The sequence below is a fragment of the Nomascus leucogenys genome, chromosome 15 (genome assembly GCF_006542625.1).
Source record: "Nomascus leucogenys isolate Asia chromosome 15, Asia_NLE_v1, whole genome shotgun sequence".
Classification (NCBI taxonomy): Eukaryota; Metazoa; Chordata; class Mammalia; order Primates; family Hylobatidae; genus Nomascus; species Nomascus leucogenys.
In genome coordinates this window covers 106,200,993-106,226,736 of record NC_044395.1, presented here as the reverse complement: position 1 = coordinate 106,226,736, position 25,744 = coordinate 106,200,993, and the positions used below count along the sequence as shown (strand labels likewise).

The 25,744-nt window shown below is 55.8% G+C and overlaps 1 protein-coding gene across 7 annotated transcripts in view; it reads right to left on the bottom strand.

The window, feature by feature from the left end:
- The window catches only part of DGKZ (diacylglycerol kinase zeta), a 47,785-nt gene extending 22,415 nt beyond the window's left edge, over window positions 1–25,370 (bottom strand). For 3 of the 7 annotated variants that reach the window (XM_030794835.1, XM_030794836.1, XM_030794840.1), the window contains exon 1: window positions 24,572–25,370. In XM_030794835.1, coding sequence (XP_030650695.1) covers window positions 24,572–24,783 — 212 coding nt within the window. In that variant the 5' untranslated portion in view covers window positions 24,784–25,370. Of the gene's footprint in view, window positions 1–10,242; window positions 10,654–24,571 lie in introns of those variants that run through there. The other 4 variants (XM_030794837.1, XM_030794838.1, XM_030794841.1 and 1 more) reach the window with 2 other exon arrangements.
- Between the last annotated feature and the right edge of the window lie 374 nt (window positions 25,371–25,744).

The following is a 25,744-nucleotide window of genomic DNA, read 5'->3' as shown; positions in this document are numbered from 1 at the left end:
TGATTCAGAGTGAATCTGCCTTCTCCACCCTGGCAGACGTGGCTCCTGTGCTGTGACACAAAGCCTTGGTTCTAACCAAGCCAGCCTATTCTCTGTGTCCCAATCTGGCTGTGCCTGGCTTACTGCTGTGCCACCGCACCTGGCACACCTTCTGCCCCGAATACTGGCCTCCCTCTCTACCTGATAAGCAGCTGCCCGCTCACAGCCAACGGCACACCCCTCCTACTCACAGCTCCGCACTGCCCATTCGGCTCCCCTGCCACTAGAGCCCCGGGAGGCCTGCTTCTTTCAGCCCACATGCCTGCTCCTCCACCAGACTGCGAGCTCCTGGGGGGCCGGGGCCAGGTCTAGCGCATCTGGGCACACCCGGCATGGTGCCTGGCAGTGAGTCCAGCGTTTACTGCTGATCAGTGCAGGAGGAAAGAACAGCGAATTCCCGGGGGGAGGGGCCAGCGCCTTAAGGGAAGAGAAGGGCTTCTTCCACCTTGCGTAACCACATGCAATGGCTGACCGCAGGCCCCAGCTGGCTCAGGCCACTTCTCTTTGTTGGGTACAAGGGGATGGCAACAGCCTTGGTTTGGCTGGCCACCTTCCTCTCCTCTCTAGAGGACCCCAAGAGTGATACCTGGAGGCCTCTTTCTGGGCTGGGTGCTATCGCCCGCTCCATGTCCTCCATGGCTTTCTCACGAAAACTAGATAGTCGGTTTGGTGACATGAAGTCACGAGGGGAGGGTGGTGGGCAAGGAAAGGGGAGGAGGGGCTGTCTCAGAGGCTTGGGGGCTAGGCGGGGATCCTAAGCCGGCCTAAGCTCCTTGGTGAAATACCCCCAGTCTCTTCTTTCACATCCTGAGTCCCTAACTCAGCCCCTGCCAGGCCTCAAAGAGATGTTTGTGCGACAAATGACCAACCCATTCCTTTAGAGCCTCCCTCCACGCCAGACTCCTGCTGCCACCAGAATTCATCCTAAAGCACCCAATCACCTTTTACTGACTCTCCTGTCAGCTGAGCAAAATGCAAAGACCTGGGGCTGGCAGGCAACAGGCCTCCCAGCCTCCTCTCTGCTCTTTCATATTTTTAATGCTGTATTTGACACTTACATAACTCACTCCACCAGACACTACTCTAAGTGTTTTACAAATATTAAGCTACAAATCCTCCCTAGAATAGTTGGTATTCTTATCCCCATGACCCATATCCTCATATTGCAGATGAGGAAACTAAGAGACAAAGCGGTTAAGTCATTTGCCTGAGGTTGTGCAGCTAACGTGTGGCAGTGCTGGGGTTTGAACTCAGTAGTGTGTTCCATGGCACATACCCTCGATCCCTCAGGCTCCACCCTGGATGCTTCTGGCAAACAAAACACCACAGGTCCCTTTTCCACGTGGCACCACGTGGCATCCGGTGGTCTCCCTACCTGGAATACCACTCCCCTCTCTACTCAGCGAATTCTCCCTCATGGTTTTCCTCTCAGACCCTGGGCGATCAGCACTAATGTGCAAGTCTGCATCCCCGGCCAGGCTGTGAGCCCAGGGCCTCACATTGCTTCTAATGGCATCCCCAGAGTGTAGAAGTGCCGGGTGTGGTTTGAAGAGTGAGTGGAGGGAACAGTGCATGGTCTGGACTCAGCCTCATGGATCCCGCTGACAGCACAGGCTTCAGGTGGGCACAGAGCCCCAGGAGTGGGCCAGCTCCCGAGAACTTCCTGCTGTGCTGGGTGGACAAGTCTGGTCTGGGCTGAGCTCCGGTGTCTCAGAGGCAACACTGAAACCTGATGGGAATTCCCTGATGGGAATGCCGACATGTCTCCCTTAGTCTCCCAAAGGGGCCCCTTTGTTATAAACCCCTCGAGGGCCCCCACTCTTCTCTGGTGACCATCCCGTCCTTGTCTTCTCCTGTGTCTGCAGAGGGCTCCCATTCCCCATCTGCTGAGAGAAGCATTTCCCCCTCACCCCTCATTCAATATTAACACCGCGGCCGGGCGCGATGGCTCATGCCTGTAATCCCAGCACTTTGGGAGGCTGAGGTGGGCAGATCACCTGAGGTCAGGAGCTCGAGACCAGCTTGACCAACATGGAGAAACTCCATTTCTACTAAAAATACAAAATTAGCTGGGTGTGGTGGTGCATGCCTGTAATCCCAGCTACTTGGGAGGCTGAGGCAGGAGAATTGCTTGAACCCGGGAGGCAGGGGTTGCAGTGAGCCGAGACTGCGCCACTGCGCTCCAACCTGGGCAACAAGAGTGAAACTCCATCTCAAAAAAAGAAAAAAAAAAAATTAACACCTCCCCCCTCAACTTTCTGACCATGTTGCTCCCTCCCCCATCAGCCCCCAAGGCCCCAGCCCACTCCCCAGGCTTCCACACTACTCACACAGGGGACAAAGGCCTTCACAGTGGGTTTAGCTTCAAAGGCCCACAGGATCTGCCTCTGACCAGCTACATGACCTCAAGCTAAGCCTTTTAACCTGCCTGAGCCTCAGTTTCCTGATCTGATAAATAGGGCTAACGCCCACCCTCGTCTCTCTCAAGGGACTGTTGCAGGCTTGAAGGAGAAAGTGTTTGTTTCTGGGAAACAATTCCCCAGTTTACCGAAAGTTTAAAGAAAGAAAATAGCCAGGCGCAGTGGCTCAAGCCTGTAATCCCAGCACTTTGGGAGACCGAGGCGGGCGGATCACGAGGTCAAGAGATCGAGACCATCCTGGCTAACACGGTGAAACCCTGTCTCTACTAAAAATACAAAAAATTAGCCGGGCGTGATGGTGGGCACCTGTAGTCCCAGCTACTCGGGAGGCTGAGGCAGGAGAATGGCCTGAACCCAGGACGCGGAGCTTGCAGTGAGCCGAGATCGCGCCACTGCACTCTAGCCTGGGCGACAGAGCGAGACTCTGTTTCAAAAAAATAAAATAAAATAAAATAAAATAAAAAAATAAACCCAGAGGCCTAAAAATTAGGACAACTACTTTGGAGCACAATTTGGCAACATCTGTCTCAGCTGAAAATACACACACCCTGTGAGCAAGCACTGGTGGAGAGAACACAGAGGGATCGCTTGCAACAGCGAAAAACTGCAAATCACCTAAGTGTCCGTCAGCAGAGCCTGGGCAAATAAGCTGCCATTACACAACAGAATCGGACGTGGAGGTTAAAATGGATCCGTGAGAATTCATGTTTAGGATGGTTAAATCTCCAAAACAATATTGAGGGAAAAACCTAAATGCAGAATATGCCTGGTATACCATTTAAACCAGAGTAAAATCATACGAAACAGCACTGTATATTGCTTGGCATGAATACCTATGTAGGACAATTTTAAAAACAGGCACGAGAACATCACACGCACCAAAATCAGAATTGTGGTTTCCTCCAGGGAGGACGGCATGGGGGCCTCCATCTCTAACTAAAGCAAATATGGCCTAATGCTAAGCTCCAACCAAGCTAGGCAGTAGGTGTCACCTTATTCCACACACTTTTCTAACGGCAAGATATTTCATGTGTTTAGAAAGATTTCAAGATCATTTCTTAAAAAGACTCCAGAGGCTGGGCACAGTGGCTCAGGCCCGTAATCTCAGCAACTCAGGAGGCCAAGGTGGGAGGATCACTTAAGGCCAGGAGTTCGAGACCAACCTAGGCAACACAGCAGGACCTCGTCTCTACAAAAGAAAGAAAGAAAGAAAAAATGAGCCCAGTATGGTGGCCCCCACCCATAGTCCTAGCTACTCGGGAGGCTGAGGTGGAAGGATTGCTTAAGCCTAGGGGTTTGAAATTACAGACAGCTATGATTGTGCCACTGCACTCCAGCCTGGGTGACAGAGGGAGATCCTGTGTCCTACAAAAGACTCCTTGAAGGAGACCAGCCCCCTAGAGCTCCCTGGGTCTACCAGGGATGGTTTTGGCAGCCTGTCCCTCACCCCTTCAGGGCCCTCAGGATGGAAGGAAGGTCTCCCCCAAGGGGATGCCTTCCAGAGGTGGGTGGGTGGTGGCAGGCTGTGTCAGTGGGGTATCCGTGTGGGTTGGGGAGCAAGAACCAGCTTGCCCCCTTTCACAACCGCCCCCGCCTCTCTCTGTAAAATGTCAGCAAGCTGGGGAAGGGGGCGGAGAGACAGGCAAGCTGTTAACCCGCAAGATGCTGGGGCGTGGGCGGTGCGGGCCCAGGCTCCCAGACAGCTATTTTGGCATGTGCTGAGATGGGCTCATCCCTGGCAGGGGAGAGGCCTCTATGTGGGAGCTCTGAACTGGTGCTCTGCCAGGAGCAAGGGGAGGAGGTCTCAGTGTAGACGAGGAAGGTGCTGGGGCCCTCCCTCTCCTCTCAGACCTCTCACCATGAGGCACTGGGTATGAGTGAAGCGATCCTCCCTGCCCCAGGCCAGCCACCCACCCCTGGGTGGTATAGAGGCTCCTCTGAGCATGTCCATTGGGCTTTAGACTCCCTGCGCCCTTGAAGCAAGGAAAAGGATCAGACTTGTCCTCCACGCCAGACCCAGCCAGGACGCCACATGACGACGGGCTCACAGCCCCAGTCTCTTTACCAAGGGTCTCTCCTAGTCCAGCCTGCTCCCCCTGACTTGAGGGATCTTGGTGGCCATTCTCCCTTGGGGTCCAGGTCAGATTATCTCATGGGTCTCACACCATTGGCACAGGAGGCAAAGACCTTTCACTAAACCCCATGGAGCACTCAAACCTCTTCTTAGGTCGTCCCAGTTTAGGGATGGCAAATAATAGAAGAAAAGAGTACTCCTAAGTAGAGCGGCCCAGCGTCACGAGAAGATCGTTGGGCTGGGCTCCAGTGTGAGCTGGGGGATCCTGGCCAGGCCCCTGACCTTTCTGAGCCTTGGTTTTCTTATCTGCAAAATGGGAATCAAACCAACTACAAAGATGTTATGAAGATCATGAAACCGATGAATTTACAAGCTTCTGGCAGCTGTTAATCACCAAAGACAGAGGAGCTGGAACGCCACTCCCGTCTCTTCAGTCTCTCCCTCCCCTCCGCGGCCACGGAGCCCTTGATCTCACTGGAACCTGCTTTCCCGACCTAACCACGTCTCTGGCGTTTCAGCGAGGAAGGGGGTGAAGAGGAAAGATGGCAGAATGATAGTTCTTCCAGGGCATTTGGTTACTGTTTTGGCCTACTCTCCACACCTGTGACCCAAGCACCAGCCAAGTCCTGTGCTGAGGCCCACACTGCAGGCTGGATGTGGGGCTGACCCCGACACGGAACAGGGGAGAGCCAAGGAGAGCAAGGAATGAGTGCCTGGCACCGCTCAGGGGTGGCCCAGGAACTCGGGGAGCAGAAGAACCTGGCCGCAGGTGGGGCAGATCCCGCTTCCTGCACACACTGCCCCCGCAGCTGACTTAGAGGGCTGTTCAAGGAGGAGGCAGGGAGGAGCGGTGGTCAGGCTGTCCGGGGTCCTGTGATGAGGCCTTAATGGACATGGCCCTGGAAGCCCAGCACGGGAGTCCCAGATGACCCCGGCTAGCTGCGAGACCTTGGCTGAGTCAAGGCCACCTGGCTGGGCCTGGGCCTCAGGGAACGGGAGGGGTGGGGCCAGGAGTCTAGAGGCACCCGCCCAGCCTGCCCTGGGCCGCGCTGATTGGCTCCGCCCAGCAGCTAGAGCTGCAGGTAACTTCCAGCGAGTGCCTGTGGGTCCCCGTGGGCCTGTGGACTGGCGGAAGGAGAAGCTCCTCGCCCACCGGCCTCCCACAACGGCAGCTGTCGCCCCCTTGTGTCGCTCCAGCGGCACTGCAGGGCAGCCTCCAGGGGCTGCTTCCGCACCTCCCAACTCTCTCCTGCCTTAATGTGGGTGGAAGGGCTCCGGATCCCTGCTTCTCCGAGGGGCCCGCGCGGCCTAAGACTCAGGGCTAACTCACGACTCCACTTCCACCTCTGCCCGGGGGGCCACTGGCGAATTCTGGAGAGGCCTCCAGGGAGCCGAGGAGGGCAGGCCCGTTTCTCTCACTCTCCCCCAGCCCAGCTGCCTGAAGCCTCAGCTTTCTCTCACCAGGGGTCACTTAGTCCTTCCTCTGTCCTTGCCTGAGGGGACACCAACTCTCGAGCTCCTGTGCCAACTGAGAATCCTGGGCAGCTCCACATCCTAGGATCTGACCTTTTTGGAGTATGGCATGGAGACAAAATGACAAGAATTGTCATTCCCTCCCCTGACAGCATTTGGCACAGAGGGAGACTGTGAGAATTCTACACTGGGTCCCCAGCCGGGGCCAGCTCTATACTCCGGCACCTGACCTCGTGTGGGGAGCAAACACGGTGAGATGAACGCAGCTCGGCCACTGAGGCCCATTTTTCTTTCCCAAACTTGCTGGAACCCAAGGATTCTAGGTTGTCCCTGCCACTCACAGCAACCTGGGCTGCTCCCAGCATTAGCCCGGGTGAGACAAACCACTCAAAGATGTTTCCTTTCGCTCCCAGACACCCCGGCGCCATAGACAGGGTTCTCACCTCTGCACAAGAGGCGTCCCTCAACACGTCCCTCCCCATTCATCGCAGAACCAACCCAAACAGGGGCGCTTCTGCTCAGGCACCCGCTGGGCACCCTCTGCAGCCCTGACTTCAGGGCCATGCTCGCTGGGGCCGTGTGGCAGTGCCTCTAAATGGGACCCATTGTCTCACACTGGTTCTGCAGGTGTGCCTCCTGCCCTCTGGGAGCTTGTGACTTTGAGCACCGTGAAGGGCAAGGGATGGCGGCACAGACGCTCAGGCTCCCAGGGGCTCTGAGGCCAAGGCTCCTTATGTCTACATGTGTGAGGTGCCAGGTAATTTCTGATGCCCCTAGGGTGTAAAACCAGCTAATCCACAAGCCCTGTGACCTGCCAGGATCAGGCTGCTGAGACCAGGCCAGAGGATAAGCGGGTCCTCCTTCCTGGTGGGTCCTGGAGGAGGAGACAGTCCACTTCTCTCCCACTCCTGGCTGCCCAATCCTTAGGGTCAACAGAAGCTTAAATGGAAAGGTCCTGCCTGCCCTCTGCTCAGGAAGAGGAAAACCAAATACCCTGGGATCAGAGTAGGACCTGTACCTCCTCTCCTCCTCCTCCTCCTCCTCCTCCTCAGGGAGGAGACTGATAGTTCCGGCAAGAAGTAAGGTGGGATGGAGTTGGGGTGGGAGGAATCCACAAGCTGGGGAGAATCATGGCTCACTGAGCTAAAAAAAAAAAAAAAAAAAAAAAGGGAGATGGCAAGCTGCCCCCCGCCCCCCCCACCGCCCGATTCTGAGAGGATGACGCCAGTTGTGTGGGGCAGAGATGGACTTTAAGGAAAAGCCTCTTTCAGCCCCATAGGGGCTGCCATTCAGAGACTGTCCTACCCAGAGGGGCCAGGATGGCAAACGTGGCCCATGTGCCATCAAGACCCCCTGCCAAGCCCACAGCAGACACTGCTAATTGTTCATGGAACTCTCCTCATGAGCCAGGGTCTGCATGCAGAATTCTCCACCTGGCTTCAGCAGCCACTGCCAACCTAGCTGTTACCCTTGATCTTCCCGTCAGGCCCCTCAGCCCCAAGGCCGGATGTGTGTATGTGGGTGGGGTGGGGAGGGGGCGAGATGGGGGACATGCAGAGGGTGGACGACTGGGGAGACGCAAGAGCTACGTTAAGAGCCAGCATGGAGCTGGGATAAGATGAAGGGCTGGTTTTAGCTGGGGCTTCGAGGACTTTTACCTGAGGCTGCAACAAAAAAACAAAGGTAGCAGGACCAGCCAAGCAGCATTGGAGGGGGCAGAACCCAGAGCAGGTGTACTATTCCACCCTTCCACATGTCTGCCCCCAGCCCCCACCCCTTGGCCCCATCAAGTCAAAGGGAAGGAGGCCAGCCCTAGTGAGCTCCCAGGCCTGCCAGGAGAAAGCGTTTTCCCCTGCTGCTCTCTGCCTGACACTGGGTTCTCGGAATGTATTCATTTCTGAAGGCCCTACTATCCCCAGCACAGTGCTCCCAAACAAGGGACACTCCTTACACGCTTCCAGAGGTGCTGCTGAATTTTCTTTCCTCTCATCAGGCATCCTATAAGAGCACTTACACTCCCCACGGTGACGGACTACTGTGCTTCTCAAACTTGGTGGGACATCAGAATCACCTGGGAAGCTTTAAACAATGCCGAGGCCCCACCTCCAGACCTGATGGGTCAGACACGCCAAGGGTAAGATCTAGGAATCTGTATTTCTTAAAGCTCCCTTGGCCACTGTGATGTTCCGTTTGGGATCCTGGTATAGAGAAAGGGATGTGGATTTTGGAATCACACCAACTTGACTTCAAACCCTATCTCTACCTCTTCCTTGCTATGTGACTCTGAGCAAATCCCCTCTGACCGTGTTTCTTTCATCTATAAAAATGGAGAAACAGGCCAGGTGTGGTGGCTCACACCTGTAATCCCAGCACTTTGGGAGTCCGAGGTGGGAGGACTGCTTGAGGTCAGGAATTCAAGACCAGGCTGGGAAATGCTGTGTGAGATCTCATCTCTATAATTTTTTTTTTTTTTTTTTTTTTTACAAAAGGAAGAATACCACCTACCCAGCTTATTTTAGAGAATTACATAAAGGTATCTGTTGGTTCTCTGGTTTCTTGTTCTTCCTCCCGAATTGTTCTTCCTCCCGAATGTGCTCATCCCTATACCCACAAACCTGTGCCCTTCAGAAGGGGCACGGCCACAGGTCAGAAGAACCCAACACTTGATACCCTGTGGGCAGCAACAGGAAGCCTCTGGTGGCGCCCCTCCCTCCCCCTGCGGAGCCTGTGAATACTGGAGGCTACATCCTGCAGAGCTGGGTGTAAACTGCTCCATCTTGCAGGGCTGTGGGTGACAAAACAGAGCTACTGGAAGTTTCACTCCCTGCCCTGTTTTATATGACATTGAAGCCTGCATGGTAACACAGGAGCCCACGGAGCTCCATCTGCCAGTGTAAGAATCCAGATCTGTGCATGTGCTCAGAGACAGAGTGCAGGTGCAAAGAGTGGGCCCTGGCCCGGGTGAGGCAGGTAGAGGGCACAAGTCAGCATCACGGGTATGCTAGCCCACACGACAGGAGAAAACCGCCCATGTTATTGGTGGGTAAAGTCTACCCAGGGAAGGGGCAGGGCAAAGCTAGGGGAGGGGTGGGGGTGAATGCCACCAAGTCTGGGCAGCTGCAGAAAAGTGAGAGGGAGGCCTTGGGCAGACTCCAAGTGGTCAGAGTTCAGTCTGAGGTGGCTCTGGGGTCCTTGGCTGATTGGCTACAAGCTCCTTGGCCACCAGGGAAGGGCAGGGATCGGTCAGGAAGCAGCGCAGGCAGCCAGGTCAGGTACTCCTGGGGCCTCACGTCCCTTACCTTACACCAGGGCTGCCAGGGCAGGCAGCGGCTCACGACCAAGAGCAGCACACTTGCCATGAACTGCCTGCACTCAGTCTTTCCACACCCTCCCCCCAGTTCCCCGCTAGAGTCCTGGTCAAAGCTCTGTCACAGGCACAAGATGGTGACATTTGGAGTGCTGGGGGAGGGGGCAAGATGAAGCTTGAACAGCCAGCACAGATTCCAGCCTCCAGCCCACCCCATCCCTTTCCCAGCATGGGCTGGAAGAGGGTAGAGGGAGACATGCTGCCTGCCTAGCAGAGGGACGGGCTGGGGTCTCTCTGCTAATTAAGAGCAAGGTAGGGCAGATGATCAGGCACCCCCAACCCCAAGGAGAAGCTTAACATGTTGAACAATTAAACCAGTGACCAGAGCTTGGGGACAAGCCATGTGTGGTGACGGTATCAACGGGGCTACGTTCTGCATATGCCACGCAATGGTGGTAGGCAACCGGGTCCCATGAAAGTCCAAAGGGCGGTGTGATCCCCACCTCAGGGGTGCCAGGAGGCTCAGAGAGGCCCTGTTCTATCAGTGCCAAGAAGGCGTGGGTGACCAGTCCTGGGGGCCCAACCTGCTTGTGCCGGGGGGCTGGGGTGATTCCATCTTCCTGCTGGAGGGTTGGGAGCCGACCCTGCCACGGTACTACACATGAGGCGCACTAGACTGCCGGTGCCGGGGAATGACCCCCACCCGGTGACAGTGCCAAGCCGACCGATCCCGCCCGTGTCCCGGCTCTGGGGGATGACCCCCAGTGGGTGCCCACGCCAAGACGGCTCGTGCCGCCGATGCCAGCGTCTCCCCGACTCAGTGTCAGTACCGAAGTGGCCAGGACCCCTAGTGGCCGAGGAATGTCCCCCGGTGCGGGCGCGGTAACCTGCCGGTGCCTCGGTGCCTGCCCCGCCGCCGCCCCGCTCACCTGTGCCCGAAGAGCCGCAGCCCTGGGAAGCGCCGCTTGTTGAGTCGCCGCGGCGCCTTGTCCGGCTCGGGACCGGTGTCGCGCTCGGAGCCGCTGGACGAGGCGGAAGCCGACTCGGAGTCGCTGCTCCGGGCCTCGGGGCTACCGTCCCGCGGCTCCATCCGGCCCTAGCCCCGGCCGGCGGCGGGCCCGCGGGAGACGCCCATGCCGGGCCGGCGGCCGGGGCTCAGCACGCCCGCTCCGCGCCGCCCGCCACCTCCATGGCGCGCGCTCGCTCCGCCCGCCCCGCGCCGCGCGCCCCCGCTCCCCACGCCCAGGTGCCCGGGAAGCGGCTGCCGCCGCCGCTCCAGGAAGTGCCGCCAGCCGCGGCCGCAGGACCCCGCATAGCTGGCCGGGCCGCTGCCTGCCCGCCGCCGAGCACGCCCCCTCGGCCGCGCAGTGGCACCGGGCCCGCAGCGCCCTCTGCCGGACGCCCGCTGCGCTGCAGCCCGCTGGGGCGGCCCGAGGGGCGGGGCGACGAATGGGCGGGGCAGCAGAAAGCCCTGCCCCCGGCCCGCCTGGATGGGACTGAATCCCCCGGCCTGGCACACTCGCGCTGCGCGCACCCGGAGCGCAGTCTTTCCTCCCCCTCCCGATCCCTCCGCTACCAAACAACTGCACGCTCACAAGTGTACACTCGCGAGGGCTGCCGTCACCACCTCCCCTCCGCTCTCGCACACCCTGTGCCTACTCATAGCCACTCACAATCTCCACCCATACCCCCTTGGCTCCCCCAAATCGCACCCACGGGAACAAAAGTCACACAGCGCTCCCCATGCACGCAGAACAAACACATCCCTTACACAATTATGCCCACTCATTACTTAAACGAACACTTCCCACCCCAGCCTCTCGCACTCAGTGACCAAAGTCACTTAACGACTCGCACACACACCAACAAAGAACTCACAGGTTTCTCCTACAAAGTCATCCTTCCACAGCTATTCACAATGGTCTCCAACCCTCTCACCCATGCCTAAAGCATCGCATTTTCCTGACATAATATTCAACAGAACCTATAGATCTCATATGCTACGGGAATCACCTGCACAGCCCTTACAAACTTACAAATACTCACACAGAAGGACAACAGGTACCACACTCCCATTCACAAGCACACATGGCCACACAGAACACACACCTTTCTCCTACATACAAATACCCCCAGGACAATGGTTACCGGTTACCACATCCCTCACACATATGTATGTGTGTGCATACGCACACACTCCCATCCAGAAAGATACCTCACATGCACACACAAAGACACCCCCCAATGCAGCCGAGGTCGTCCCCCTCCAGAAATGAGAGCAATTGGAACCCAAGCAGTCACCTGTAGGGGCACAGCCATCACACACACTGGGGCTGTTTCTGATGGCCCCCGCAGGGCTGACGAAGGGAGGCCAGGAGCTGGGAAGCATGGTCTTCCACCTCCCCAAACCCTACCACCCTGCTGCCCGCACCAGCTGCCCACTATTTCTGTGTGCACGCCTCTCTGCCAAGCCACATCCTGTGTCACCTTCACTTTCATCCTCCCCTCTTGGGTTCTGGCAGCCCGTTTTCCAGTCTTAGTCACAAATAGCCAATGCTTGGGGCTGTGACCTGCGGGCAAGCCTGTGATTTTGAGGAAGAACCAGCACCCCGAGGCCCAGAACCCTCTCCCAGTTTCCTGCAAGTTGGGAGAAGGTCTAATCAGGGAGGTGGGGCTCCAGCCCTCCAGCCAGCAACTGGTGCCAGGGTGGCCAGGAGGAGGGCGGATCAATCCCCAAGTATGCCTGACAACTGGCCTCTGGGGTGCACAGGTCCCTTTGGGGAAGTTTCCCAATGGCTCTTACTCCAAGCTCTGAGATAAGAGATCAGAGGCAACTGAAGACCCCACGGAGTCTCCACAAGGCCTTGCAGCTGGGTCAGAAATCTCCAGCATCCAGTGCCACACTCCTGGGGGGGGGTCCTCTTCCCAGATCCCCCCACTGCTAGCTTGCTCAACTCCTGGCCTCTCTCGAGCTCAGTTCCCCCACACAGTCCAAACATCAGAGCTCCCTGCACCCTGCCAATAACTCCTTTGCCCTACTCTGTGCCTCTGCAGAGTGCTGGATGACAGATGGGTGACCCTACTTCTGTCACCCCCCCATCTCAGATAAAAGGCTCATAGAGGGACAGATGTCCCATGCCCACTCCCAGGCTACCCCTTGTACCTACTGTGTCTGGGGTGCCTCTGGTGGGATCTGTGGCACGTCCCAGGAGCGGTAGCGCCACATCTGCCTCAGTGCCCCTGGCCGCTCCCCTTCTTCCGTCCCCAGCGCCTCCACTGGGCCCAGAGCTGAGGCCTCATTGCAGCTTCCCCCGGCACTGTGGCCAGCCCCCAGTGCGCTCATCCTGCCCGGCGACTCTCTTCCTCTTTCGGCACTTCCTGACGGGGGTGGGGTCGGGGGGTGGCCTGCTAGAGGCCGCTGGCCGCCCAAGCTGAGGACCACAGGCTCAGGGCTCGTAGGTGCCTTCCTCTGGCTGGGGCCAGCTGCCGTGAAGAGCTGCACAGGAAAGCAAGGGGCAGGTGGGGACAAGCCCAGACCAGCAGCCAGGAGGCAGCCATGGGGCTTGCTTGGGCTGGAATCTGCACCTGGGCTCCTGTCTGGTTTTCCTCTCCATTTAACCTGTGTGATTTTCAATTCTTGGTCCTGCTGAGGTCTCCCACTTTATGACAACCACCAGTTACGATGGCTGGGTGTGCCCAGCCCTCAAAGAGCGCTCTCTTCCTAGCACTTGTGTGTGCAGCATACCATCTTACACAGGGCTGGGCATACAGGATGGTGGTGCAGAGAAATGAGCAATGAGGATGGAGCCTGGAGACATGAGCATGTGTCCTGTTCTGCCTCTTACCAGCTCTGTGTGGCCTGGATCAGGTCATAAACCTCTCGGAGTCCTCTAAATAACTTTTGGGTAGGCTATAAACAAATAAACTAATGAATACATGTGCCAGGGAGCTTTTCTGAGCCTCAATTTTCTCATCTGTAAAGTGGAGTAATAGGCCGGGCATGGTGGCTCACACCTGTAATCCCAACGCTTTGGGAGGCTGAGGTAGGCAGATCACCTGAGCTCAGGAGTTCGAGACCAGTCTGGCCAACATGGTGAAACCCCATTTCTACTAAAAATACAAAAATTTAAAAATTAGCCTGGCGTGGTGGCAGGCGCCTATAATCACAGCTACTTGGGAGGCTGAGGCAGGATAATGGCTTGAACCTGGGAGGTGGAGGTTGCAATGAGCCGAGATTGCGCCACTGCACTCTAGCCTGGGCGACAAGAGTGAGACACTGTCTCAAAAAACAAAAAAAAATTGAGCTCATGGTGTTATCTGAGGAATAAAGAAGAGATAGGAAGGTTGACAAATTAATTCATTCCATAAATACTTATTGAATGCCTTCTGTGCATCAGGCACCATATCGGAGAGCATAGCTCTAAAAACAAGGAAGCAGGGCTCTGTCCTTACAGAGCTTAGATTCTAGTGGGGAAGACATTCAGGAAACAAACAATCTACGTAGGATGTAATGTCAGCAAACAAGATGTGCCATAAAGATTGGGAGGCTGAGGTGGGTGGGTTACTTGAGGTCAGGAGTTTGAGACTAGCCTGGCCAACATGGTGAAACCCCCTGTCTACTAAAAGTACAAAAATTAGCTGGGCGTGGTGGTGGACACCTGTAATCCCAGCTACTCTGGAGGCTGAGGCAGGAGAATCGTTTGAATTCGGGAGGCGGAGTTTGCAGTGAGCTGAAATCACACCACTGCACTCTAGCCTAGGCAACAGAGTGAGACTCTGTCTCAAAAAAAAAAAAAAAAAAGATGTGCTATAAAGAAAAATGAAGCCAAAGGAATGGAGATGAGTGATGAGAGTGACTTAGGCAGGGGGAGGGGATCAGGGAGGGCCTCTCTGGGAAGGTGATATTTGAGAACAGACCTGAATGAATGGGGAGCGTGAGCTATGTGACTTTCCTGGGAGAATAGCATTCTAGGTGGAAGTAGAGTCAGAGCAAAGGCACGGAACAAGGAATGTACTTGTGTCTGGAGAATTGCAAAAAGGCCAGCGTGGCCAGAGAACAGGGAGCCAGGGGGAATGCGTTAGGAGCTGGAAAGATCTCCAGAGGCCAAACTGTGCTGGAGTTCAAGGCCATTGTGAGGATTTTGTAAATAAATAGTAGGGCATATATTCACTCTTTATTCTTAGGACTGGTTCTAGGAAGGAAGCTGTACCTTCCTCAAGCATTCTTTAATCACCCTGCTCTATAACTAGTTCTTTAGTTGTATATGTGTTTGTTACTGTGAATTTCTCGAGGACAGAAACAGCGTTAGTTCAGTTCAATAAACATTTATGCTACAGAACCCTTCAAGATGCTATCCCGACCCTTAAAAACCTCCATCTGGTGCTGTAATCACCTTTGTGTCCCTCATGACGGGAGCATAATATTTTTCAGTAAATATTTGTTTAATAAATGCATGCTATGCAATTAATAATTAATACTCAGTAATCATAAAACAACGGCTAATAGTTCCTGAACATTTCTGTGCCAAAAATATTACTGAATATGTAACGTAGCTCTTTGAATCCTCTTAATGACTCTAGGAGGTAGATCTTGCTATTTTCCTCCTTTTTTTGCCTTTTTTTTTTTTTTTTTTTCGAGACTGAGCCTCACTCTGTCACCCACGCTGGAGTGTAGTGGCGTGATCTCGGCTTACTACATCCTCTGCCTCCCAGGTTCATGCGATTCTTGTGCTTCAGCCTCCCGAGTAGCTCGGATTACAGGCATGCGCTACCATGCCCAGCTAATTTTTGTATTTTTAGTAGAGACGGGGTTTCACCATGTTGACCAGGCTGTTCTTGAATTCCTGACCTCAAGTGATCTGCCTGCCTTGGCCTCCCAAAGTCCTGGGATTACAGGCATGAGCCACTGCACCTGACCTTATTTTCCTCCTTTTACAGATGGGGAAATCAAGGCACAGAGCTGCTAAGCTTACCTGTCTAAGGTCACCCAGCTGGTAAGTGGTGGAAGTGAGAATCCAGCCCCAGAATCTGTGCTCTTAAATAAAACATCCTATTGCTGCTCTAAGGTAGGGGATATGGCCATGTAATGCCCCCAAGGCTCAGTCCCGACTTTTCCACAGTTTCCCCTGCAACCCATTATCTCTGAATGCCTCAAGGTGGGTCCTATATGCTGTGGCCTCATCGGAGACTCTGTCCACCAGGCCAAGGTCTATTCTGGAAAGAGGCTGTGCAGGGCCCTGCCTTCCTCTTGCAGGCATTTTGCAAGTAGCTCGAGCAGTTAAACAGAGGAAATGGGGCTGGGCTTGTTTTCCATCTGAGGCGTCTGGCAGCCCTGGAGCAGCAGAGAGCAGGAAATGGGGCTCCTGGAGGGGAAGCAGGCAGGCTGGAGGCTTCAAGAAGCAGGGCAGTCCTGACTGTGAGACTAGGGCCACCTTGAGCTTGCACTCCTTGGCGCTGTCAATGTCATCTCTGCTTTCCAGGTGGGGTGGGGAGGACAAGGCTGGAAGGGACAGGTGCACGGGACTATGGAGGATGCCCTTGGCAGTTCCTAGGACAACATGTGCCAGCCCTGGGAAGCTGGGGACCCCTCAGAATCCACCCAGGTACACACAGGAAGAAGAATCTGGGTAAGAAAATTATTCTGGGCTTTGTTGAAGCCCCAGAGGGTGGTGTTCTACTTTCTGTGGCCTGGATGAGCAAGTGGGAGCTGGGGAAAAGAAATGTACCAGGGCACCGAACACTCAACCCGCGACCTGGACATCCTCTGCTGTGAAAACCCGCCCAGCCAGCCTCCTTGGCCTGACCTTCGCGGCTCCTTATGCTCTCTGGCTGTTCTTGCTTTTCCGCCTCTTTGTCCAGGCTTTCCCTGCAGAGATTTTCTCTCAGCTCATGCCATGCTGGTGCCTGCCTCATAGTAGGTGCTAAATGAACCTTCCCTCCTCCCCCTTTTTGCATTCCCTTCACATGTGGCCCTGACCCCTGCCATTCCCTTTGCCTATGTTGCACTCCCAGCTTGTCTTCCCTGGGTATTTGGCCAATCACATTCTCCATCCTTCAGACCCAGCCCAAGCCGCAAAAGTGGGAAGGTGGAAAGAGCCCCAGACAGGGAGTCCATTGGTTCACACTCCAGCCCTTGCTGTGTGACTGTGGGCCAGTCATTACTCTCTCTGGGTTGGACCAGATGATTTCTAAGATCTGCTCTAGATCTGACAGTTCCATTCGAATCTTCTTTCCTGATTTCCAAGTTTTTGCTCATTCATTCCTTCATTCATTTGTATGACAAATATTTCATGAATATCTACCAAGTGTCAAACACTTCTCCTGAACTGGCATTCCACCCCACCTGCTGATCCCTTACCTATGATGCTCACTTGTTCCCAATGATAATTCCTGTATCATTTGACTTTTTGCGCACTTAGTCTTGCTTCCTTACAAAATTCTTGAACCTTATGTTGCTCCTAGCTCAGTGCTGGGTACGTGAGTCTGTGCTCAGTGACTTCCTACGGAGGTTGCCGTGGGTTGAATACAGGTGTTCAGAAGGCTGGGCAGAGGGAGGGAGGGAGACTGGCTTCTTGTTGTGTAAGTGTCCATGGTGAGACATGGAGGGTTTGGAGACAGAGCCTCGCTCTGTTGCCCTGGCTGGAGTGCAGTGGCATGATCTCAGCTCACTGCAACCTCCACCTCTCAGGTTCCAGTGATTCTCCTGCCTCAGCCTCCTAAGTAGCTGGGATTACAAGTATGTCCCACCACACCTGGCTAATTTTTGTATTTTTAGTAGAGACAGGGTTTCGCCATGTTGCCCAGGCTGGTCTCGTACTCCTGGCCTCAAGCGATCGGCCTGCCCTGGCCTTCCAACATTCTGGGTTACAGGCGTGAGCCACCATGCCTGTCCTACAGGGATTTTGAAGTTTAAGTGCATGCCTCCCCAGTAGCTATGCCTGTGATCCGGGCACCTGCTGAAGCCTTTGGGAGCAACCCAGAGCCTGGGATCACCTGCTGATCACTGGCCCCTGCTGAAGTGCTGGGCCTCTGCCCCCACAGAGGAGACAGATGTGTCTGAGCTGGGTTGCAGGTGCTGCTGGCTAGTGACAGATGGACATTTGATTAGGTTCCTTCTGGGTAGCTTCATGAAAGTCACCAGCAGGAAGAAACCTGGAGGAGGGGCTGGAGACCCTTTCCCACTGAGGCAAGAGCGCTGCAGGCACAGCACTGGCGGCCCAGCAGCCAAAGGTGGTCCTTCAAACCACCATCTCTCTTGAAAGCTGTCCTTTGGCACCTCCCAATTTCCTGGATTGGAGGTGAGAGAGGAGCCTGCACAGCTCTCCCCTTACTCTGGGTCAGCTGCATCTGCTCAAAAGAGTTTCCATCTGTCCCCACCCTGGGCTACACCAAGCCCCCATGACACGATCAGTGTGTCTCCTGCCTTCCAAGCCTCCCACTCCCATCTGTAGGGTCATAAGCCCTGACTGCATAGCTACCTTTCAGCCCCTTACTGCCTGTCCTATCACCGTACCCAGGGATATGTACGCTTTGTACAGAGCCAAAAGCAAGATCCTTAAGGATGAAAGTCTAGGCCCTTGCAAGCCTGACAGAGTAAAAAGGGCTTTGGAGAGAAACAGATCTCAGTCTGGATCCTGGCTCCACCAGTTACTGGCTCTGTGATCTCAACACATTGCATAACTTCTGCCAACCTTAGCTCCTCATTTGTAAGCTGCGGCCCAGCGGCCCCCAAAGCACTGCCTACTCTGCAATCTCTGATTAGCCTTCTTTTCTAGGCATCTGTAGGCCGAGAGCCCTTGTCAGTCACAATGGAGCCCTGCAGAAGCCTAGAGTCCAGTCCCAGTTCCTTCCCCACTCTCTTTGTATGTCATTGAAGAGAGGTTTTCCCCAGTTGGTACTAACCCTTGTCCCTGGCACCCTGGACCTTGGAGGGGCCTTTCTGAAAACTCTGAAAGGCACCAACTGAGGCAAAAATGAGACTCCACTCCAGGCTTCCCCATGCTTGGCCCACAGGCCACCATCTCAGCGGACCACCAGATAAGTTCTTCAAATGGCATTGATCAAACTGGCCTTCCCAGGTTCCCTCCAAAATGCCCAAGTGGCTGTGCCCCTTGGTGCGGGGAATGGGGGGACATGGGCTGCTGGGGGCACGTCCCAAGCTCCTTGTGCCAAAATGAGGTCAGATGAGACCCTCTCCTGGGATCCCGATCCCTGCACGTTGGCCTTTGGGACACCGTGGCACTGCCCTCTCTGGCCTTTGACTCACTCACTGATCCGCAAGAACTGCAGGTCCCGGAGGGGAGGGAAGGAGTTCCGGGCTGGGCCTGGGCCCTGCCCTTTTCAAAGGAAAGAAAATTGATGGACCCCACGCTTCCTCTGGCCGTGGTCCCCTCCTCCTGCTCAGCTCAGCTCTCTGCCCCTGGTTTTGCATTGTTAATTCAGGACAGACTGTGATCTCTGGCAGCTCCTTGCTTTATCCTGTTGCTATTTAAATTACAAATCGGCCCCATCTCCCTGTCACTCTTGGGTTATTTTTAGCTTCTGGTAAATAGCCGCAGGGAGAGTTGGATCAGGTGCCCCTCCCTCGAGGAGTCGTGGACCCGCAGCAGCGTGCCCACGGCAGGGGGCATCCTCCTCTGCCAGTTGGTGCCCAGTCCCTGCCCCCAGCCCCTCTGCGGGGGTGGAGAAGGGGGAGGACCGTACGCCGGGACATGCGCGCATGCGCAGCACTTGCTTTTCGTCTCCGTTCAACTTTACCACCCCCGGGTCCCACCACCATCTGTGGCTCGGGGCCAGCCTCCGTCTCGGCACCTTACAGGGCCTCTGGAACCCACAAAGAGGTCCAGCTACACAGGACAAAAGCTCTAACTTGTTTTACCCGTGCTCTGGGTCAGGAAGTTGACATCTGGTATCTTCTTGAATCTTCCCAGCCACATTCTTGATAAGGTATCATTGCTACCATTTTCCGTGTGAGGAAACAGGGTCAGAAGTGAAAGCCTCTTACCCAACTAGGAAGGGGCAGGGCTGGAATTGGAGCCCAGGTCTCTCTGACCGGAAGCCTATATGCACGGGCATTGCATGGCCTCTCGGTGGGATGCATGTGCCACGGAGCCCCCCGCCGCCATGCTCAGGTTCATTCCGATGCCTCAGTTCTGGTTTCCCATGAGCTTGTCCTGTCCCATCTACTGGATCGGGGCCACATCCAGCCTGTTGCTTGTTTTTGTAGGGCCCAGGAGCTAAGAGTGCTTTTTTTTTTTTTTTTTTTTTTTTGAGATGGAGTCTCGCTCTGTTGCCCAGGCTGGAGTGCAATGGCGCGATCTCGGCTCACTGCAAGCTCCGCCTCCCGGGCTCAAGCGATTCTCCTGCCTCGGCCTCCCGAGTATCTTGGATAACAAGCACCCACCATCATGCCCGGCTAATTTTTGTATTTTTAGTAGAGGCGGGATTTAACCATGTTGGCCAGGCTGGTCTCGAACTCCTGAGCTAGCTGATCCACCTGCCTCAGCCTCCCAAAGTGCTGAGATTACAGGCGTGAGCCACCACTCCCGGCAAGAATGCTTTTTACGTTTTTAAATTAGTGGGAAAAAGCAAAAGAATGGTATTGCGTTGCTGAAATTCTATGAAATGTTAAGTTCAGTGTCTATGAATAAAGTTTAGCAGAACCCTGGCCGCTTATTCACTTACACGTCGTCTATGACTGCTTTTGCACGACAATGGCAGAGCCAAGTGCCCCGCAAAGCCTAAAGTATTTACTGTCTCACCCTGTATGGGGGTCATACTTTTGTTAAGGGAAGGGACTGTTTCCCATATTTCCCTCTCAGGCAATGCTTGGCCCACACCCAGGGCACCAGGTATAGGCACTGGTTCTTCTTAGAGGCCCTTCTGGGGCCAAAACAGAACTCAGCACAGGGAAGCCCTCCGCCAGCCACATCCCAGTGAGTCATCTCACATTGGACACCCCCTCCCTCCATTTTTTGTTTGTTTGTTTGTTTCCTGCCCTGCCCCTTTCTCTTTTTCCTTCGGCTTTTTCACAAGCAAAACCAGTGGTTTCCAAACCTGCTCCACTGTCGAAATTACCTGGGAGAGGTTTTTAGCGTGGAGGCGTCCAGGCCCAACCCTATACACCTGTAGCAAGACCCCTAAGGAGAGGGCTTTAGAATCCATTTTAAGGCTGGGCGCGGTGGCTCATGCCTGTAATCCCAGCACTTTGGGAGGCTGAGGCGGACGGATCACCTGAGGTCAGGAGTTTGAGAACGGCCTGGCCAACATGGCGAAACCCCGTCTCTACTAAAAATATAAAAATTAGCCCGGCGTGCTGGTGGGTGCCTGTAGTCCCAGCTATTTGGCAGGCTGAGGCAGGAGAATTGCTTGAACCCGGGAGGCAGCGGTTGCAGTGAACCAAGAACACACCATTGCACTTCAGCCTGGGTAACAGAGCGAGACTCTGTCTCAAAAAAAAAAAAAGAACCCATTTTAAAAGAGACCCCCAGGTGATCCAGTTTGGAAACCACTGAGCTTAACTCTGGAATTGCAAATCCTGCATCCTTTTAGACCTTTAGAACTGATCCTTTTAGACCAGGCCCTGCATCCCTTGCCCCACTCTGGCTTTACCTAGCTGGAGCCTGCTCTCCCATGGTCTCTTGAGCCCAACCCTGATCATTTAGGATGAGAGTTACTTTTCCTTCCCTCCAGATGGAGATGCAAGATCTCAGGCGCCACTGCCTTGCCCCCTACTTTTTTTAGAGACAGGATCTCACTCTATCTCCCAGCCTCGAGTGCAGTGGCGCAATCGTGGCTCACTGCAGCCTCAAATTCTTGTGCTTAAGCAATCCTCCCACCTCAACATTCTGGGTAGCTGGGACTACAGACGCATGCAACCACGCCCAGCTAATTTTAACAAAATCTGTAGAGGCCAGGAGCAGTGGGTCACACTTGTGACCCCAGCACTTTGGGAGGCCAAGATGGGCGATCGCTTGAGCCCAGGAGTTCGAGACCAGCCTGGCAACATGGCGAAACCCCATCCCTACAAAAAATACCAAAAATTATCCAGGCATGGTAGTGTGTGCTGAGGAGGCTGAGGTGGGAGGATCACCTGAGTCAAGGCTGCAGTGAGCCATGATCATGATAGTGCACTCCAGCCTGGGTGACACAGTGAGACCCTATCTCAAAAAAAAAAAAAATTTTTTTTTTTTTTCCTGTAGAGACAGGGTCTCACTGTGTCACTCAGGCTGGTCCCAAATCCCTGGGCTCAAGCGATCCTCCTGCCTTGGCCTCCAGAAATGCTGGGATTATAGGCATGAGTCACCATGCCTGGACCTGCCCTGCCCTTTTATGACTTATTGGAAACCAGGACCCATTTAAACCAAACAAGGGCCTACCCCATTGAAGTTCTTCCCTTGCCTTCTTTGCTGCCTTCTTGCCCTTCCCCCCTACCCTGCCTTTCCAGGTGTCTGAATTTCTGCTGGCACACACCCGCCATCTCTCCATCCACCTAAAGAAGCTGCCAGGGTTGCTTCCAGCCCATGCTGGCACTGGGAGGCGAAGGAAACCTATTTCTGAGAAACCCCCACACCCCTCTAAGCTTCTAGTGTCCTGCCAAAGCCCCTGTCCTCACTTACGTCAGAAGCAGCCAGGCCTTCAGCCCGCTTCCGCTTCCACTCCTCGCCCTCAGATTTTTTGGCCCCCACATTTCTGTCTAAAAGCCTTTTCGCTCTGGGAAGGGCTTTCAACTGCTTTTCTTAGCAACTCCGCACAGCAGGGTAGGAGGTTTAGCTGCCAGCCAGAGCTGCACGGAACTGTGGCACGTGGAGGATGTGAAAAGGGCCACCATGGGCCTGAGTTCCTGCCAGCCCCTGGTCCCCCGGTCCCCCGGCCAGGTGGCCACAGGCCACCCAGGACAGCAGCCACAAGAGAGGGCTTAGCCGGAGAGTACAGTTTGTTCCCCTGGGGTCCCCTGGGCCTGGAAGAGCTGCTGGCTCTTGTCTGTCTGTCCTCTACCACGGGCTCTCCTTGTCTTGATGCCTTGTCCGGCTCTGAGACTGAGACTGGGTTCCTAGACTAACCCCAGGGAGTGAGGAGATGCCCTATCCTTCTCATCTGTCCAAGGGTGACAGTGGAGTCCACCCTGGTGTTGTTTTCTGCCGCCCTCACACAGGTAACCTGGAGGCAGGGGTTGGGGGGACCTCGGTGGGATTACCTGGCATCCTTGGTGATTACAGGCCCCAAGTTATTTGGGCTATGGAGGGGCCTCCATTCTGCGGCCACCCCAGGGAATCCCAGCCCTTGCCGCTGTGTGTGTGTGTGTATATGTGTGTGCACGAGCGTGCAGGTGTGCAACATTTTCTATCTCAGCCCTTTAATTATTCAATTATTCTTTGCTCCCTGCCCTCTAAGTCTCTACTCTGGCCTCCATTTGTGATTTTTTTTTTTTTTTTGATGGAGTCACCCTCTGTTGCAGGCTAGAGTGCAGTGGCGCGATCTCGGCTCACTGCAACCTCTGCCTCCCAGGTTCAAGTGATTCTCCTGCCTCAGGCTCCCAAGTAGCTGGGATTACAGGTGCCTGCCAGCACGCCTGGTTAATTTTTGTATATTTAGTAGAGACGGGGCTTCACCATGTTGGCCAGGCTGGTCTTGAACTCATGACTCATGTGATCCTCCTGTCTCGGCCTCCCAAAGCGCTGGGATTACAGGTGTGAGCCACTGCGCCCAGTCTCTATTTGTGATTTGTCTCTGACCCACAGCTAAGGCAAACCTCGGGGTCATCCCCTTATGTTAAAAGTAAAGAACTGACTCCCAGAGAGAGATATTGTCCAGCTCAAGGACACACAAGTCTCTGGCAGAATTGAGAGTAGAAACCAGGTTTTCTGACTCCCAGGCTGACATTTATCCCAGGAGTCTCCATTCTTTGCTGCATCCCCTGTGAGTCCCTCTGCACTTCCTCCTGCCCCAGGGGGACATTCATACCTACAGCCAGAGGCATGGGATGGATGATGCACTCCCCTGGGCGTGGTGTTCTGGAAGAACTTGGTAATGGAGCCCGGTGTACCCACAATTTCTAGTACACCCTAGAAGGTGGAGGTAGGGCCCATGGGAACCTGGCCTGCTTCCCATTTGCTCTGAGCACCTCGCTTCTTGGAAAATCCCCTCCCCTTCTGTCCCTTCCTCCCACAAGTGATGGAGCCCTGATGGCCCCAGAGCCATTGAGAATACTGAGGCCTTTCAAGCTCCCAGGGCTGGGCGAGTTTTATGAAACGTCTTCCCAGAAGCCACTGGGAGAACCAGGGCAGCCTCAGACATATCCCAAACGCCCCATTGGTTGTAAGCGGACAGGGAACTTGTCCTCTCCAACCAGGCTGATGGCTCTAAGGACTGCAGCTGCCCTAGTGGTCCTGCTAGACTCTCCAGGGGAGGTCACTCTGGGCCAAGGGCTTGAGAGGGGCAACAAGTCCAAGTTGAGGCTGTGGTTTGGGAGAGGAAGAGGAAGGAAGGTAAGGTGTGTACTGGGCTGTCCCAGCTCCACCCTCTGTGTAACTTTCCCACCCTTGTTCTGAGGGGCAGTCCCCCCTCAGTAACGTCCTGCCCCAGGTCATCAAAATGACCTCTGGGGCCCACTCCAGCTGGCTCCTCCAGGACCCTCCGGGCAGAGGTGGCAAGCCAAGAGACTCTGACACCGACAGGAGACAGTTGAATTAAGAAGATGTTGGGTGGGGGTGGGGAGGTTCCCTCTGCCCCTGGAGGTTGCCAGCCAGGGCCTGCTGGGGCACGGGGGTTCAGGAGGGAATTCCGTTCCCCGTCTCTGGGCAGCAGGGTCTCCGCCGTGGTGGCAGGGAGCCTCTGAGTCACTTCCACAAGCCTGTACCTAGCACAGACTCAGCCCACGGGAAAGCTCAGGGTAGACCTGTTGAATGAAGACGGGGTTCCTCTTTCCCCCAGAAGGGCCAGGGGGCATCTCCTGGCTCTCCCCAGCAGATAGAGGTTTCTAAGAACAATGTCATGGCTCTTTCCTCTCCTCAGCGCCTGGTACACAGTTCCCTCAGCCACTGCATATTGGATGAATAGGGCTTTCACGGTTCAGGCAGAGAAGGAGTCTCAGAAGCTGCCTCCTTCCCGCTGTACACGAAAGACAGAGATCCCTCGGCAGTCATCTCTCAACTCCCAGCGCCAGGCAGGCGGCGGGCGCACAATAAACGCTTGTGCAATGACGCCTGCGAGAGGGGTGGTCCCAAGCGCCGCGCTCCCCTCTGCCCGCGTCCTCCTTACCTGTAAGACACCTGCTTTCGTAGGTGCAGCTGGCGGAACCGCTCCTCCACCGGGGGCCCAGCGGCCGTGCCCCGGGAACCCTCGGGCCAGGGCTGCGCGACCTGGGCCTCCTCCCCGCGCCGGCATCGCCGCCGCACCACCTCCTCCTCGGCTGCCCGGCTGCCGCCAGCCCAGTCCCAGCGCTGCCCTCCGCCGCCCTGCCCCTCGGCCATCGTGCGGCCGCCTTCCGCCCGCGGCTCCCGCGGCCTTTCGGGCACCCCGCTCAAGTTCGAGTCTGCAGTCCGCCCGGGCCGGGGGCGCGAGGCAGGGAGGGAGGGAAGCGCCGGGCTCCGCAGGTCCCTAGCGACGCCGACGCTTAGACAGGAGCAGCGAGATGCTGGGCGCTGCGCCTGGGAGAGGCCGGCCGGGGTCCTCCTGCGCCCCCGGGGGGCGGGGGTTCCCGGCTGGAGTCGGGGTGCTGCGCTCTGCGCGCCGCGGCGCCCCCCGGACGGCTGGAGCGGAGCCGGAGCCCGGGCGGAGAGCGAGCTCCTGCAGCCGCCGCTGCTGCCGCGCACCCGAGTGTCACCTTAGAGACACTCGCCAGCCGGTGGGGTCCGGAGGGGAGGGCGCCGCTCCGCCCAGCCCGCCCGCTCAGGGCACGGAGGGAGCGAGCCCGGCCCAGCCCACCACGGGCACGAACCTGGCTCAGGGCGCAAGGCCCGGGGTGTGGGGCGCCTCCTGCGACCACCTCTGCGCCCCCGCCCGGGTCCCAGTCCAGGCAGCTCGGCAGCTGCCAATCATCACCCCGCCGCCTGTCACTCAGCTGCTGCGATGTGTCCCCTCCACCCCCACGGCTGCCTGGTCCCTCGCTTTCGGGCTTCGGCATCCGCCGCTGCAGCTGGCAGGTTTGGAGTGGGGGCGTGCAGAGGAGGTGACATGAGCCAACATTAACCCCGTCGGTGCCACTGGAATTTAGAGACCCAGTTGGGTTTGGGGAAGGGGCACAGGAGAGGGAACACACCCAGGGATACCTTGAATTTGGGGATGGACCCGATGACGGGTAACACTACCTTCAGGCCTAGAGCTCTTCTGGATCGTGCCTAGAGAGGGCCCCAGATGGGGGTGGTGTCTCCTCAAGGCAAGGAGGCCTCCTAGGACCTGAATTACCGAGGCTTCAGGGCCAGGGTCTCCCAG